This window comes from Amyelois transitella, chromosome 7, assembly GCF_032362555.1.
Source record: "Amyelois transitella isolate CPQ chromosome 7, ilAmyTran1.1, whole genome shotgun sequence".
NCBI classification, from domain to species: Eukaryota; Metazoa; Arthropoda; class Insecta; order Lepidoptera; family Pyralidae; genus Amyelois; species Amyelois transitella.
The window spans coordinates 9446298-9465300 of record NC_083510.1 but is presented as its reverse complement, the minus strand read 5'-3'; the positions used below and the strand labels follow the sequence as shown (position 1 = coordinate 9465300).

At 32.5% G+C, this 19003-nt stretch overlaps 1 protein-coding gene across 2 annotated transcripts in view; it reads right to left on the bottom strand.

Annotated features, from left to right (window-relative positions):
- Positions 1-373: 373 nt before the first annotated feature.
- LOC106130183 (elongation of very long chain fatty acids protein 7) overlaps positions 374-19003 on the bottom strand; it is a 40225-nt gene continuing 21595 nt past the window's right edge. For both annotated transcript variants that reach the window (XM_060945239.1, XM_013328958.2), the window contains exons 3-8: positions 12260-12450; positions 11062-11142; positions 7638-7800; positions 7137-7273; positions 2461-2525; positions 374-2216 (exon numbers count right to left, since the gene is read on the bottom strand). In XM_060945239.1, coding sequence (XP_060801222.1) covers positions 1865-2216; positions 2461-2525; positions 7137-7273; positions 7638-7800; positions 11062-11142; positions 12260-12450 — 989 coding nt within the window. In that variant the 3' untranslated portion in view covers positions 374-1864. The remainder of the gene's footprint in view (positions 2217-2460; positions 2526-7136; positions 7274-7637; positions 7801-11061; positions 11143-12259; positions 12451-19003) is intronic.

Below are 19003 nucleotides of genomic sequence, written 5' to 3'. Positions count from 1 at the left end.
GATTTAAATGTTTCGTCGACTTTATCAAGATTACGGATACATCTTTCTTCCTACCATTGAAAGTTGGACCGGCCTCTGGGGGAGGCATTATGAACTGGAGTAGAACTTGGCTTCTGAGCTCATAAGAGCAAAGAACTCGATTCATAAAGCAGACCTCTTATTTTGTCTTAGATTTCATTGGCATAGTTTATAGAATCTCGCATGTTTTGAATTTTTGTGACAACCGAAATGTTTTAACAATTTGTGAAAGTTTCCCTGAGAAGATGCCACATTCTTATTCTTTTGATTGTTAAAGAAATTTCATTAAACGCATTTGTGCTAATGTGGGTAAATTAAAAAAAAAAACAACATTTTTGAAAAACTTTACATCCCTTTTATTGTTTTAATATTAAAAACTTTATGATACTCGAATATTTTCAAATCGATTGTGTAAAACGGTATATAATTTCATTATAATATCTCTTACACCTACTTACAGTCTAAATTACACTGTGTACATATAAAACACCTATTTATACGTAAATACAATTTTCCTAAACTGACTGGTATGTTTACAAAAACATTGGCGTAGTTAATAAACCCCGTTTTACACGCGGAGCATTATTTTATAATGCGAAGGAAGCTATACAAATTAGGATGATAAGTTGTTTAATTATTTGATATAGTTTTCTTGATTTCCATTACGCAAAAATTAAGTACATTAAAAAAATGAAGTAATTAAAATTTTATTTAATGGTAGATTTTCAGTGTAAAACAGTTAGCCTTTTAGGAGGACCAAATTTAGAAACTAAAAGTTTTTTCGTATTTTATTCCTTTCGTATAAATCAACAACTTAACAACCAACAATGAAGTATATCACAATAATATTCTAGCTACACTATTTACATTTGTCGTTGAGCAATTGTTTATAACTACCAATCAGAAAATTCGTTTAAAAATGGTGATTCGTAAAAAAATATCACAATCAAGCCATGTGATCTGTTACAGAAAGAATTCTTCTATTGAGAAGTAATAATTTAATCTGTATTTACAACTATTCGATACCTACTACTAAATAAAGCTTGTTGGACGGATGTAGAAATTTAAGCCAAGCTCACACCAATAAAACATAAAAATGATAAATTTACCAAAATAAATTTTAACCCTTAAGATTTATATATAGCTAGAAACTTTTAAGTTACTATACCAAGAGTGTGTGTTAGGAGATATATACATAAGATAAAAAAAGAAGTGCGAATCTCATTTAAGAAGCTGGATAATTAAGTCAAGTAAAATATAAATTCATAATAAAGACAGGTATAAGATGGGTATATGTAACATTATTACGAGTAATCAGTCTTAAAATAGTCTTAAAGTAGTTTAAATGGGTTTTTTTAAATCCAACACCTTTACCAATTTTCAAAATTAATGTTTAATTTCCAATACCTTGAACAAAAACCGAATTTTGTAATTAAAAAAAAATCATGATAAAGTAATATTAATTTTCTTCATTGGTGTAATCTAGGCTTAAAACTTAAAAAGTAGGCAAAGAATGTCAATTATGAGGTAGTTTAACATTGAGCTGTTAATTATCAAGATAGAAAAGAACAAAGTGCGTGAGGTTTATGTGAATTTGTTAGAGGTTCGTATGGTACCGAAGTACTTATTTACATGTTTATTTCTAAACTAGTCAAATGTAGAGCACGTGTATAGCCACTAATTTTGTAAATATATTTTACTAAATTATATAAAATTTGAGACAAAATGTCTGATTAACAATAATATTAGCATCTTTGGTAGTCTTACAAACACTACCAATAAAATTGTTAAATTTTTGTTTCAATTTACAATAAAAACCTATTAACAACCTCCAAAATGGCTTGGACTATTGGACTTTTTCTTTTTCTGTGATATCTGAATTGACATGGCCGTTCGTGAAACCGTTTTTGACGTGACCATTGGTTTCAATACAGGCTTTTGTGATTCCATTGGATCCTAAGCTAGCCTTTGTTATTTCTTCAGCATTAGGATAGACTTGTCCATTTGCGTGGCCATTCATATGGATTTTGCCATTGACGCCATTGTATTTGGCGTGGCCATTGCTCAGGTTGTTGTTCACAGCGTCTTCTGAAGGCTTCACTGCTTTCTTGGCTTGGGCTTTGTAGGCGTGCATGTAGAAGTTCATGAAGAGAACGATGAAGATTGAGGAGTGAAGAATGAGACCGGATGCGATGATTCTGAAATAGAAAATACAGAAATTTTAATAAAATATTGTCTAATATGTTTGTAATAGACACTTAATTTGGAATACAGAAAATTTATTTGGGACCTGTTTTGGATATGAAAAAAGGTGTCCAAAGGTGGTGGTGTCCTTTTTTATTTTGTTATGGATGTGTAAGAGTTTTTTTATCTTTTAAGTCAACTTCAATTAATGATCTTAAAATAATAACTGTTACAGGTTGCTCATATAATAATACTCACTTAGGATAGCCACAGTCGTAGATAAGAGCACTGATGGAGTGGAAAAGCACCATGAAAAACTGCGCCTGAAAGGAATTGTGACGAAATAAGTTAGTAAGAATATTGGTTAAGAAGTTCAAAGTCAAATGTGATAAATAAATAAAATAAATGGTGTTTAAAATAATTTCATAATACGTATTCTTTTATTCCTTCAGGTTAATTTTTAAATACGACTGGCTAATATGTTGTGTAAAATAAGTTTCGTTCCGGTCTGCGTTATCGTCTTAAGTTTATGGTAACATTTGTTTGTGACATCCACGAAAAAGTTAAAAATTTTTGTATATAAATTCTTTTATAACGAATAAATTCATAAACAAATGAATCAATTTTGGTGAAATTGGGCACAAAGATAGATAAGGATTTCATTAGTACGAGTAGGTAACTTGGAAAGGCTGGTGACAAAATTCTGTTTTATCCGTTTTTTTTATCACATCCGGTGTCTTCTTTTTCATATAAAATTAAAAGTGCATCACCTTATGCCTCATCTTCCTTACCAGCAGGCAGATTGAGGTCAAGCGCACTCAAATAATTAACTAAAAAACACCTTAAACTTGAAACGATGCACTCGTAAATTAATTACCATTATTTATTAGCCTCGGCAAGGGATGCCCGACTATCGTGCAATATATACATACATCAAAACTTCACGGGTACGTTCGTATGTGTGTCAATGTTGCTCGAACGTGTTCCGTTGATAATTTTTGTGTGTAATTAAGTCATAGTTTCACATCATTCGATTTTTAACCTTGCGAGACGCAATAAAAGCAGTTGGTTTGAATGTATGAGTGTAATTTTATACGTTCATGACATGCGAGATCTTTGTTGGATGCTGGCAAAAGGTTAAGTAGGTCATGTCAATAGTTAGGTTTTGAGAGCGTCAGTGGTTGAACGGTTACCTAAAGTACTCGAAAAGCCTTATGTACGGGGTGGAACAGGGTTATTTACTTCGGCGGTTATATATAAGTGATTCTTTGCTGAGTTATTGTCTACCAATCAACTTGGGGTATGTATGTTTGTAACGGGATAACTTTCGAATCGATGGTCCAATCCTGATGAAATTTCAAATTTGTGTAGGATCTGCCATTTTTATCTTCGTAGGGCATCAAAATCGATTAAGTATTTTATGAGATATTCAAAACGTTGTGAAAATTTTAAGTGTTCGCGGGGTCTAAGTTGCAGCGAACGACTACTGTAATTACATTAGTCTAATTACTAACTGATGTTCTACCGGTGAGAGATAAAATCGTTGTGAAAACTATAGATTCAGGCATTCAGTTGAAAGTGTAGTGTAACCATGATATGATGTGCAATATGGTGTAGGTTCCCCTGTGTAGGCAGGCCGAGGGTGGGAAGGGTAGAGGGAAGTCACTTCGTGTGAAAAACTGACTAAGGTAAGGTGACTAAACTATTTTATTCAGTAACGTAGTCATTTGTGGTGGACTTTTTCATACTAATAGTAGTATGAAAAATATCAACGGTAACTAATAAATGTGGCTTCATCTCTTTGTTGACGAGTCCAGGATTCGCATATAACATTATTTTTCTTATAAGTTGTATGAAAAAAGTACTACTATACTGAAAGTAGTATGACACATGCTCATAAAGATTTCTAGACAAAGTGTACATTACAAATATGTAAATCGCCAACTTGAACATTATTTTGTCATTAAGGGCAGCGTAAAATACATCAATATTAGAAAACCATTGAGACTTAAGGGTTTTCCTATTTCTTGACAAATGCAGTTATATTTTTTTGTAACCACAAGATTTTTTTATCATTTTTAGATATTATATTAATGGCCTAAATACTACTGCTTTATTTAAAGCTTCTTTATCAGTTACAACTGTTCATACTGTTCATTATTATGCCTGACCCCAAGATAGAGAAAATCATATCTTTAAGATTGTCATTACAATATTTTTATTTGCAAAGTTGGGTATCGTTGAAATTCCATACAGCTAGTCTCAAACAGTTACATATTGAATATATTTTTTCCCGGTGAAGTAGCCAGCTATAACCTAAACTTTTTGACAATGTCTGCATGCTTATTTCGGTTCATCACTCTTTTCACGTAAGCTCGTTGTCTTAGTATACTTCGCCGTGGACGAGCCTTGTTTATGGTATGACTTCTAAGCTTTGCCTAATTTCTGCTCATAGCTCTTTACCATTCATTCATTCTTTCATATAATCGCATCTATTTCCAGCTGGGTAGGCAGAGCCAGCAATCTTGAAAGACTGACAGGCCACTTTCAGCTCTTTAATGCATAAATAATCGTTTTGTAAGTTTACCATTATGGTAAGCCGTTTTTTGCTTCAGAAACCATAGTTACCACAGAAACCATTCTGTTATTTGAATGTGGGCAAACAATCCTATTATTAAAAATGTTTTATTGATGCGTTTTAGTAATGAAATTACTCTTCAGTATTGTTGTTCTAGTTTACGCAAACGATCGTTAAATTATTGGCTTCATGGCCATTATGAAATCAAATATTTTACATGACCTAGGAAAACGTATCGATTTGGCAACGATAATGAAAATCCCACAAGATTAAAAAAGACTGCAATTGCTGCAGATAACGATGCAGAAATATATATTTTTTTTTTTGCCATAAAGAATGAACACTTCTCTTATTAGTACCTACATACAATACTTAAATGCATTCTAACCCATTTACTTTTAAAACTGTTAACGACAATTTATAATATGTTTATAACACACCAGTATTGGCATAAAAATCTTAAAGTTTGGAATTTTGAAAAAAAACCTAAAATCTAAATCTATAAATTTCCAGAAGGTGTTTCATTAGGGTATTCCAATAAGCATACGTCATATTATCCATATTAGAAGCGAGACCGTTGGAACAGGCTCGCCAGGGAAAGGATACGGCGTGCCGGCGGCTTTCGCAACGAGTACCGAGGCTAGCACCTGATTATGTGTTAATCGTATCTGAATGTACATATATATTGCTACCTTTTGTCCGTAGGTTCGTCCTTGAGAATTTCATTTCATATGGACATATGTACCGTTTATATATCTTGCGCGGTAGACGTCTTGAAAATAAAAATGTCGGCAAGCAACAGCACTGAATCTGCAATAACCTTAGAAATAAGCAGAACCTGTGTGCTATTGTTTCTTGTGTTTATCATTCCTATATGGTTTCTGTGTACATTAATTCGATAATATCTTCCTATTCGTATATAGATATCAGTTTTGTCTATCCGTCTACATCTTGTGATCGTGACTATCATGTATTCTTAAATAATTTCTGTTTACTGCTACATAGTTAATAGCTAGTTTTGCGCAAACTCAACCTATAAATAAGCTCGTTGCACATAAAATCCAAGCGTAGAAAGATAAATAGTAACTATCCACTAATAACTTAATATAAGTACTTAATAAAATTAAAGTTGTGGCCAATAAATGCGCACGGTTCGTATTTAATATCCATTCTTTGTTCTTTTGCGTATTTTCAGCATAATTAAAAAACAAAAACAGAGACAACGATAATCTTCAATAAATATTTTATTTACGTATTTAGGTAATGTTTGACGAAAAAATATAGCTATTACATCGCTCCTCAGCGCTATACAGCGATGGAAAGTGGGCCTAAGAAATTCCTAGGTGCGGTTTAGTATCCTTATGGTGCTGTTTGCGTAAATCCGATGAACGGATGTTTCTGAAATGCCAGTGTTTATAAAATCATAAATGCGAGAGGTAGCGGTTGATTAAGAGATCAATAACTGTTATAGTATCTTTAATGATACGTTTAACTCTTAAGAGAACACCTAAATAAATGTTTCTTGAACACATAGGACTGATGAAAGGTCAGGTAAAATACTTAAACAAGGGAGCTTGCATGCACAAGTAGTGAACTGAATGTGGATAAAGCTAAAGAAGTATGCAGGGATCGCGCAAGTGGAACGATCATCATCATCATCAACATTCTCCTACCTACCCTGCCTACACTTCTGATTTTACGAGTATGTATGTTATCTTTTATAAGTGGCAGACATACACCGAGCAAAAAGATGATTTTCGTTATCAAAATTAAATGCAAATTCTAAGTTAACGTTAAAAATATAAGTCAAATTAATCAGATAATAAATTTATTTAACGTGCAGATTGCATCAATTCCAAACATTGCAATGCTGAATAATTATCGAAAGATCCTTGGAGATTATCTTGATTTAGTGAATTCTTAATGGGTTATTGCCAAATAGATAAAGTAATTGTGTAGAATTAGTAGACCGTATAGATTTTCTTGATGGGATGTTACAATTGGACAAATTTGATGTTTAATGGCAAAAAACTTGGTCAAGACTTGTAGCTTTTTCACTTAAAGTAGGCTAAAATTAGTTTTTTTTTGATATAGGATAAGGCAACTGGAGGAATGCATTTGTTGTAAAAACAAGGCGAGGTGAAGCTATGAAAACTTTGTAGAAGATGAATATAATTTTCACTATTTCTTACATAAGTTTTGTACATGATGACGCTTTAGTCATTTCGCTCATCTTTGAGGCAAGCTTAGTGTTTTAGATGTAGTACCCTTGGCGTAGTGGGACGGTTTTGTAATTTTCCTAAGATTTACCACTTTCTTATGCATAAACAAATGTTAAATTATAAGAAGTACTTACCAGTTGGATATGAGTGAGGTGCTTCTTCCACCAAAGGTACTTCTGGTACTGAGGTCCCATGGCTGCTACCATGTAATAACCGTACATGATGACATGGACAAGGTTGTTCACGATGTTCGAGAAGGTTCCGTGGCCACCTAGAACGTTTATGATAAATAATGAAAGTTTCGTTTCAAGGTTAAGTTCATGTTAAATATCACTGATTGTGGCCTGAAGGCATACGGTGATAAGGCTACTATAGATGATAATACCGCCTTAGGGCATTTAAAACTAAAACATATGGCCCAATTATTGAACGTTGTGGTGACATCATGCTGTTTTAGTTCTTTCTCTCAAATCACACATCATGCTAATTATTCTACATCATCAGAGGAGAGATTGAACCATAAAAGATTTATAAAAAAAACAATATCGAATAAAACTCTGTCTTATACATATTTCTGAATTTACCTCAGTTTACAAAATCCACCTCTATCAGCACAAGAAAGGAGGAAGACTTACCGGCAATGAATTTGACTAGCAGCCAAGCCTCAAATGGCGTCAACGAGTGGTGGTATAAATGTAGCCACGTGATCTGACTCTTTTTCTTCCTCAGCACGAAGAATATCGTGTCGGCGAACTCTGACAGCTTGGAGAAGTAATAAACCCAACATAGATGTAACATCTGCGAAAGATAATTTGGCATTAATATCAAGAGTACCTACTGGTTTTCAGAGCAGAAATATGAATATCCAATCACTATTAAATATTGTTTTGAGAATTTACGATATTGTGTACCCGGTCTTTCTTGCAAGGCATACATACATACATACATAAAATCACGCCTCTTTCCCGGAGGGGTAGGCAGAGACTACCTCTTTCCACTTGCCACGATCCCTGCATACTTCCTTTGCTTCATCCACATTCATAACTCTCTTCATGCATGTTCGGCGGTTTCGGGTACTTTTGACCTGACCCTTTATCAGCATACATACTTTGTGTGTAAATTAGTAATTTTGATTTTGTAACTAGTAGTAAATTTTAGAATAATTATTAAAATTTTCTATAGTTAAATTATTTACACAACTTTTTGTAGTAAGAGGCTGTGTTTTGTTTGATAGCTATTATTAATCCACTATCATGATATCTATTTACAGTCGCTTTAAAAAGATTGATAACATCAATGGAGCTGTTAATGATAGTAATTATTCTATCGGTATTTGTTTGAGTGAGTAGTCTGCCATTCACTATTTAATTTTATTGTACAACCAAAATAAATGACTGGATGTAGAAAGGTGAGAGAATTTTTAAAAATTATAACTTGAACGGAAAACATGTTCATGAAGAAGTGTGTATAAAATAAGTAGACCATAGAATCTTCGTCTTAGCTATTATCATTATAAACTTTTTTAGTGCGGTTCGCACAGTTTTTACAAATGGTCCAGACAATAATCCATAGAGACTCCCTTCCTATTCATGGTTTAATTTTTAGGGACTAAACTAAACCTGTTTTATTTCTAAGAGAGAGAGAGAGAGACGTCGTCAGAAATTTCGGTATCAAATATTTCTTAAAGTGTCTATTAAAAGCTGATTAACTATTTACTTTATAATTAGACAGTTACTCTCCATAGCCTGAATATTTTAAAGTGGTACGCACTTGACAATTTCACTTTCAAAAGCGTGTAGCAAGTAACGATGAAACAGGTTATTATGTCTTTTAGGATGTTTATACACCACCTGCTGATGAACGAAAACTTTTTTGTATATGGAGTATGTTTGCAAAACAAATTGTACAGATCATAAAATGTAAGATTTGGACTAAAATATATAAGTTGAGCAAAGAGAAAAAAATACTTTGAAATATATAATACTCGTAATGATAATATCAATAAACCGCATTTATGATGTAAGATGAAGTTTCTTGTTTCTTTTCAAATTAACCTTTAATCAAATCATGAAATTCAATCTTCACTGTTCGTTATCTTTATGGTACTTTGTAATTTTAAAATTATTCATGTTCTTGTTCATAAATCCAAAACTTAATACTTTGCAAATTACTTTCCTTGTCATCAGGAAGAGTGGCACAGTGTGCACCCTGCCTACTACTGCCTCCAGCGACTTTCACTATCAAGCACCATTCAAGTGCAAGTTCGGATGTATCGCTACGTGTAACGTTTGCCGCATTCTTGTTTTAAAATTAGTTTATCTTAGAATTGATTTAATTATCTTTACAATGTTGACCTTGTCCTAGATGCACAAAATTTGTAAAAAAATATATTTTTTAATTTATTTAATTTTATATGAATTATTGATCTGAGAGTATATCAGAAATTTAAATAATCCCAATTTTTCCCCAAATATAGTATTGTGTAAGCATCTCATATTAAAATGAAATTTTATTTGTTCTGGGGAACGGTGGAACGGTTGTTTAGCACAATGTACATATACATATGTATCATTTGATTTATTTTATTAATTATATTTATTGTAATTTGAAGAGTAATTTTGTTTTTCATCATGAGAGGTAACATAGTAAAGAAAATTATCTGATGCTTGATACAACTTAAAGTACTGATGATACAGAATAAGCAATTCAGACTGGTCGTTTGATATTTTCAACAAAAGTAGAATAAGAAAAGTATGCATATTTAAATGTTAAAATCAATCACTCAAACCGGTGTGTTGCTAGACCGGATCTTTTTTTCATAGTAGTGGGCAAATAAGTATTCGGCCTACTGGATGGAAAGCTGTTATCAGATTACAGATGGCCCGTCAGATCAATGACATGTTTTCGTTTGTATACACTTTTATAAATGTATCAATTTCTGGTGTCCCTCAGGGATCTTATTTGGACCCTTTCATTATTGTTTTTTGAACTTAAAATAATAATACAGCGGTTAAGGTAACGACTAAAATCGAGACGAAAAAATGAGAGAGTGGATATTAGTTTAATTTTATATTAAAAAAGGAAAATACAAGTTTCTTAATCTCATGTTGGAATAAATGATGGAAATAAGTTTAGGTATAAACCTACTATTAAAAAAAGAGAAGCATTTTTTTTTCTTTTTTCATTTTCTTTCAAATCAAATTCAATTCATGTTGCATGAATATGCAATGTAAGTTTTCTCACCAAGTTTTACTTCATCGTTAGCGTTTAGTTACATTAACTTTATTTTTTACAAAAAACTGAAACTATGAATATTTGGAAAAAGTGTTAAGTTTTGATTTTGGACTGGATAAAATTTAACTCACAGATTGTCAAACAATGTTTTTGAACGGATGTGTCCACGCCTCAACGTGTTTGACAATGTACTGTAGTTTCTCTTTTAAAATTAATTCATAAACAAACAGACAAGTGTGCCGGTGAATACTGTGCCGTTTGGTGAACTTGACCACAGAGTGAAGGTACAGAGTCAGTAAGTGTAAAGTAAAATGTTCAGACTTACTCGTATATGTTACGAAAGAAAAGGTGACCGTTCCATTATCTGAAAGGACTATAGTGAAAGGATTGAAGATTGCTTGAACTCAAAAGTAAATTGAGTTTAGAACTTAAGGAAGGATATTAAAAGTCTTTCATTTTATTATCATTCATTCCAGAGAAAAATCTTGAACTAAAATAAACTTCTTAAAGCCTTCAGAACTTATAAATATTTTCTACTAGAATTGTAGGATGCTACGTGCCATTAATGCGTAAAATTTGGAATGCATTTTTTTTATAAATTTCTATGAATTGACAAACAGTCGACTAATAAATCAAACTTTTAGTTTATGCATTTATTTGAGTTTACCTTTAGTGATAGTTTTGCTGTAATGCTAAAATTACCCTTTGAAAACTTTAGGTCTAACTGTGTAACGTCTATCTTGTTAGAAAAGCTGTTTTTTATTAAAGGGATTTTAAGTACTTTATCATATCATAAAGTTTCAAATGTTCAACTCTTCATCTTACCCGTTGCGCTTTTTCACTATCACTGTAGTCTACAGGCTGACACGAGAGGCTGTAGTCCGCCCACCAACCCGACATTAGATGCTGGAAATAAAAACAAAAATTAATTTTATTTCAATTCAAGAAGGCTTAAAAAATAGTTTTCTTGAAAACATTGAATTTTCTTAGTTGTCTTTCTCCATAAAATCCTTTTGAAAACATGGAGTAGTCAAACTTTTCGTGAGATCCCATGTATAGGGCTTGATCTTGATAATGATTATTACGAGTATATTTTTGAAAGTGGGACAGAAGCGTGATTTTATGTATGCATATATAAGTATTATTGGATATTTGACTGAACTGGACCTCAATTTACCTAATGGTGTTTAGATGAGGTCTAAGTTGATGCATGTCAGCTCAATCAATGCCTATCACTCACAACATACATAAAAGTATCAACAATTAGTTTAAAATGAAAATTTACAAATTCTTCAACTTCCACTGTTTTTTCAAATAGATGAATCTTGTCATATTTTGTTTGCAATTTATCTCCGCAAATCTCGGACAAAGTCATTGTTCTTGAGACCAAAGCGGCTATCATTGCGAAAACCGGTGGGCGGTCAACCGTGAACGTACTTCATGCACGATGGGTTCCGTATGCTAATAAGAAAGTGACAATCGTGTCATTATGATACTCGTTTTGTTGATATTCCTCGAGACGTGTAGTTTCCGATAAATTTATCTATAGACGTGGTAAGAGACTTAAGATATAAGCTGAATATATCTAAGTCATCACAATCTGTGGTTGAATCGTCATCTCTCTGAAGATGAGTCTCGGGGTTTACTAATGACCATGACTCTGGATTGGGTAAGTAAGATTTTTACACGAAGTGACTCGATTTTTACACGAAGTGATTGTTTGACCTCGACACATGGTAACATCATATCAGATCATGGTTTCTCATCTTCAATATCATCGAAGACGATAAAATCTTAACGAAACCATTGCGTCCCTATAACATTTTAGGGTATTCGAGATAAAACAGTTAAAAATGAGTCTACTATCAAAACGCTTATCAATATAAGAAAGCTTAAAATACTTAAATGATTTTGGAAATTGTTCGCGGTCACATCTGTGACCAGTGATAAGTATTTTTACCATAACAGTTATCTAACTGTTATGATAAAAATACTTATCTTTTTAATATAATTTACCACTTACCTCATAAAACATGTACGACGACAACAGAACTTGCGCCGCGTTGTACCCTACTAGGACACTTTGGATCTTGAGGGGTTTCCTATTTGACATCCATATGGGACCAATGACTATAACGAACGCTAGGTACACGATGACCATGGCCAGGGTAGCGAGCGGCGTGTCGAAGAGGAACCATCCTTGCACCCGGGGATCTGAGGAGGAGGAGTAAATGTTAGCCTGGATAATAAACATACATACATACATATATTTCTATGTAATAAAGATATTACTTGCATCCATGCAAGTGGCACAGAGCCGCGATGAATGGCGTAGTTTGAAGGAGGCCTACACCCAAGGGGTAGAGACGGGCTGAAGAGAGAGAGAGAGAGAGAGAGAGAGAAAAGATATTACAAACAAGCAAACATACATTTAGTTACGTCTATATCCTTTGCGGTGTAGACAGAGGGGACTTCTTGAAAATACTGATGGGCCACGTACAGCTGTTCGGCTTTATGATAAAATTGATGATATTGTATCGTGTATTACAACAGAGTTCAGAACAAAGAAATTGGAATATTATAATTATTCGGATTTTTTGACCTAAAATATGTATAGATCGGTTACATCTTACTTTTGTATTTTTATTTCATTTAGTTACTTGTTATTAATTAATTAGAATACGTACAATCAAAAAGACTGTTAATTTTCCTTCCTCTGGGAATTTTGCGAAATACTCTCTAAGTGCAAAATAGGCGGTGTTGTGGGCTGTGTTGGTTGGACTTGCCTGACACTCAAGTTAAGAAAATTGTACAAAATATAATCAGCATATAGGTGTTGTTAATGCTAAAATCATTATCTATTTTTTATTTAGTAACATTAAGATAAGTATTTTAATCGATCTGCACACAAAGTGCTTACTGCGGGATTTGAACCAACGACCTTTTAGACAAAGTACAGGAGCAGTTACACTTCAACAAATCTAACGCATGAACATTAGATATACCGCAACATAATAATACATTAATGTATGACCATACAGTATCTTAATGATGACCGAAGCGGTAACCGTAAAAAAATTAACGAGTGTAGAAAGTGAAGGCAGACATTTTTGAGAGTTTGGTGAAAAATGTGAATTTAACAAATCAATTGTTCCCAGGCACAGTTCAAGATGGATATTCACGTTAAATTAAGAAGCGAGCTTAATGTCGAGCTTAGCGTTTTGTTTAGTTATCTATTGAACCAATAAGTGTATTTTTAAATAAAATATATGTTTAAAGTAAGTATGGTATGGTATCTTTTTAATCGTATCTTGATCAAATTAAGGTCGTCCTGGCAAAGGGTCATGAAGAGAGTTATGAACGTGGTTGAAGCGAAGAAAGTATGCAGAGATCGTGGCAAGTGGAAAGATATAGTCTCTGACTACCCTTCCGGGAAAGAGGCGTGATTTTATGTATGTATCTATGGTAAGGTATTATAAAATATGGTAGTAAGTTTGAGATTAATTCGTTCGACAATAAAACAACAATTAATTTATTTCAGACAAATGAGTTCATAATATCGATAATACGATCTTTATTATATTTAAATATAATTCAAATTATAAATACTTAGGGCTAGCTTAATCTGTGTATTCTGACCGTTATATTAAAGAGGACAAGTTAAGCGGAGATGGTTTTTATTTTGATTTTAAAGTAAATGTTAAGTAAAAGTTTGATAATAACGTTAATTTACAAGATCTAGATTTGCAACGACACGGAGACATGACCCTCATACAACCAAAACCATCGGTAAAGCTCCTTTAAAGGAACAAGCTTCAATTTCTCTGAAGTTAACATCATTTCATTGGCAAAAACTACATACAAGCATATAGGCACGTCAATATCCCTTGCGGGGTAGTCAGATCCACCAGGCTTAAAAAGACACAAAAGCCACGTTCAGCTGTTTGGCTTTGTGATGGAATTGAGATTCTAATAGTGAGCTGTTGCTAGCCCATTGTCTTAAAGAATCCCTAGTTTTGCCATTCCCTTGATCGACTTTTACTATCTGTTTCGCACACATAATGTTTTTTATTCGCCATCAGATCAGCATGGAATCTTCAAATGTTCTCTAAAATTGACATCGTTAAGACGCAAAAATCTTAACGAAATCATTATGTCTCATCCAAATTACACATCTTTCCTCAAAGGCTTTACATTGGCGTATTGACCATCACCTTTACTGACATTGCCTTCGATATAAACGAGCTCGGCTGACGTAACCACTTTCTCTGTAATCGCAGAGGTTGCAATCTTCCCGCGGCGAGTTATCATGGTACCGGTGGATCGTCTGCTTTTATAATCGATTCGAATACGAGGTTCTGTGTTCGAAATGTGTGTACGTTTGGCGTATTCGATATATTTGGTTTAGTACCATTTTATTTTTTGGAGATATATGAATGCGATGAGGAACAAATACTGATATACGTTGTGAAAGGTCAGGTCAAGAGCATCCTAAATCGATATGATTGCAAGAGAGTTTTGAATGTCATTGAAACGAAAGAAGTTTACAATTCATGGTGAAAATCGTGGCAAGTGGAAAGATTTTGCCTTCTATTCTAGGAAACAGGCATAGTTTTATGGATGTATGTTAATTTATAAACATAAAACAATTACAAGAGCCAAAAACGGATAATGCCGAAAGAATTGAGAAATGTTGGAAAATAGACCCCGGGCTCGAACGATTGTCGTTGGGAGCAAGTTGGCACACTCAGACAAAAGAGAATCACAGTAAATTAAAATGTGAAAAATAGTATCATTAATTTTAGAAAAACCATTAACATACATAATTAACACAACATACTTTTAACGTAATTCTGAAAAAAACAAAGTAGTCTGAACAGTTAATTATCTGTATGCAATTTATGAAACTGCCGCAAAAGAAGAAAGCAACCTTTTTTTAAATATTCATAAAACTGACCTACTCTAATGTTTTAAAAGTAATTACATTTCTTTTGAAATAAGTAGCACCTTTGTACTAGAATTACTGTAATAAATGCTTCTGTATATAATTTTGTGTACATAAATAAATAAATACAGACTGTTAAGGCAAAGTTTGAAAGATTTACTATTGTTTCATTAAAAAGCAAAATACGAGTAGGTAAGTTTTAAGATCTAGCGGCGCAGGAGTGCTCCCGCGAAGGTTACAAATTCAATTTTCTGGATGCGTAGGTTTCCCTCACCGTAGGAGCATTCAAGCTTCAACATAACTCAGAAGAGACCCTGTAGTGTGCGACACGATTTTATTATTGGGACAGCTCAATAATAATTAAAGTAATTGGTCTCTTAAGAAAAAAGATAGTGCATCTGTAAAATGCAAGGCTTATAAAAACAAAACATATTGTAGTATGAAAGACTTCAACGCGTTCTATAGATCCATAAATTTAAAATACTCGTATTACTTTGACACATTTATCATAACTTTGCACTTTTAAACATACTTCGGCATGAGTGAAGAAAGTTCACGTTCACCAAATGAGTTTTATACTATTGTCTCTTTATGTTTCAAAAACTTGAAATCAAAATAGAAAGTCTCGAGTTTCTTTTCGAAAAATTTTAGTATCATCGCGGCTTCGTTTTTTATTAAAATTATGAGGTTTTTATTTCCAGTCAGACGTGGGCTTTGAATATTTGTGCAAATTAATTTATAGTTTTATTAATATATATTTTGCAGTTCGGTATATTCTGAATAATGATAATAAATAAAAAAAAATACTTTCTTTATAAAATTCAGCAAGCATAATTCACCTCGTGTGGTACCGAGACATTCTTCACTTGTGTATTACTGGGTGCGATGCGCAGCATTGCATTTGTAAAACTACCTACATCTTATGGATGTTCAACGATGAGTGCCAGTGTACGTTCAAACCTACATATTATGGTTTTTGTTACACTGTAGCAGTTAAATGTATGTAATGTAAAAATATCTAAGTTTAATAATAATAAATAAATAAATAAATAAATAAAATAATCTTTTTTCTCTTGGAGTCTTAGTGACACGTCTATAGAAAAACTAGTGGAACCTTTGAGCAAGATTCTGAATTGGGTACCAGATTTTAACACTAGTTCTTGGTATTATATACCTGGTCGTTAATTTGTGTGTTCATTACAGCTTTATATGAACAGAAAATTTTTAATCTGAATATTGTATGTCCTATTTTTTAATACTGGTATGGTTATTAATAAATCGCAATCCATAGTGTGTGCTGGGCTGCTTTTTCTTCTCTTTCTTTCCTGATTGCAAAATAGTCAATAAGCAATGATAGTTGAGTATAATGCAGATTTTAATAGGTAAAAAAGGTTATCTGAAAGATTAATCGCACTACTGCCGAAAACAAAGCAGTAAGTAGCAAAAAAAAAAAGAAATCGCCCATAACGCTGCTTTAATATTTATTGTTTTATTGTAATTTAAATATCGAAAACTAGTATCTGCCTACTTTTTTTTTCTTTTTTTTAGATAGATAATTCATTAACTTATATGTAGTTCTTAATTCAATAATGTAATTTTGAGTGCATATTATGAATTTTTGCTTTCAAAAGTCTGCACAGGAAATTCGCATATCGTCCATGCGTCTACGAGCCACTTATAGAAAGCTCGCGATTAACAATGATACACCACTTTCACAGCGAGATCGCCGCCGCAGCGCGTCGGTAATGACCTGTTTCATAATATTCATACTTATAATAAAAGATAAATAAATATATATGGGAAATTACATTGATAAAAACAAGTCCTAAAGTTCAAGTAGCATTTTTACTACTTCCGAAAAGAATAATTCACAAAATATTCGCAAGAACTGGTTTAATAATCTGCGTCTAATTTATTGTCTACGAAAAGTAAAAATTCCTTCCTTAGTTACATGTATGGATTTTAATTTTAAACATTTCACAAAAAAATTGCCTGTGACATACGGGCGTACAATAAAAAACTGTAGCTGATAGTGTCTTATAATATAAAATTCGCAAACTTCTTGGTTCTCGCAAAATGTAAGTTTATATTTACGCGACCTGGTCAGAATTTGCAAATATCTTCGACTCTGCTGCAATTTAAATAATATTTTCATTTCCAAAAATAATGAATACGATAAACGGCTTCTAAACTATTATCTTAATAGTACTCGTAGAAGTAGGTATACGGAACAAACCTCCGAGTGTGTCTTTGAGAAATGGTTCATTAATTTGAAAGTTATTAACTGAAATAAAACAAAGTTAGGACCGTGAAAAAGAACGAAGGTACTTTTTTGTACTTCCTACGGGATTGGAAAAATTTATACATAGATATATTATTTAAAATAAATAATTTATATAAAATAAATAAATGAATAAATTTATATATAGATATATATAAATAGATATATTTATAGATGAAGAAAAGTAAAGCGTTTTTATCATGTAACATATGTCAAAGTTAGTCTACTTAAAGCAAGTGACGGTGTCAGTGATGGAATGTGTACATTCTTACTGACTTTTTCCTTGTATTAAATGAGTATTGGCTAAGTAATAGAAGTAAGGTGTGCCTGAGAAATAGATCGATATTTATATTGATTTGTTTAATTGATGTGTTTAACAAACGAGAGATGACGTTTATGACCCGAAACACAGAATAATTAAAATTTTCGATTTTCAGTTTAATCAATTCGATTCAATCGATTGATTCTCACGAAACATCTTCATCTGAGTCATGTATATGCAATCGCTCACAACAAAGACACTCATATGATAGGAATATAAGTCCAGTATTGATACTTTCAAATTACGAATTCGAAAGAACAGAGAACTGTTCTCTTGTTGTAAATATTATAAAACGGGCGGGTCTCTGAATAACAATGTCAAGAAATCCAGTGACAAGTATAAGTTTGGTGTCAACAGTCTCCATTCATAGAACATGTACCGAAAATTGAAAGTTGCCCAGAAACGTCCGACCTTAGAGTGCAAGACGCTTTTTTGCCGCGGGCGTTTTATTAAACTTTCTTTCTGTGTTTATTTTGACAAAGAAAGTAAACTTAGCACATAGTAAAATAAGGAAATACCGTTGAGTTCTTTTGTTAATGTAGTTCCATTATTTTGTTTACGCATCGTTAGCAGATGAATCTCAATTTCGGAGTGAGATACTTAAATATAGAAAGAAAAAAAATATTTATTTGGTACATACACTTAAAATTCAATGTTCATTGCTATAAAATAAAAATATTGAAAATATTATTATTGTCAAATTTTGAATAGTAGTTACTACCGTTTTAATTAAATTTGCAAGTTCCAAATAAAAAATAGAATTTAAAAAAAAATTGATAATAGGCTTTACTTTGTCTATGCTTTCAACTACAATACCTTTGAAATACATTATCATCTATTAAGGGTCATTTACTTACATATTTTTATTCTGGCTCGGTATGTAGTATTTTATTAGTCAAATTTCCTTTTTTAATTTATTTTGTGCCAATTTGTTGACTCCATTGCTTTAAAGGTTTGAAATTAGGAATACAATAAAATTAATATTTTTAACTTTTCCCCGCATAATACAATATATACCGTTAGAAAAGTTACTTAAACTATAATACCAAAATCAGAACAGAATGCTCAATTAAGTTAGCATACCATTAAAGATCTATTGCAGATGCTTCAAATGATATGGTCAAGGTATTGCAGTCGTTAGCCTGCCTAATATAAATCCTTCCTGTTTTATTAATGCACGTTTATTTAGTACCTTCTTTGGTTAAATCATTTCCCCTAA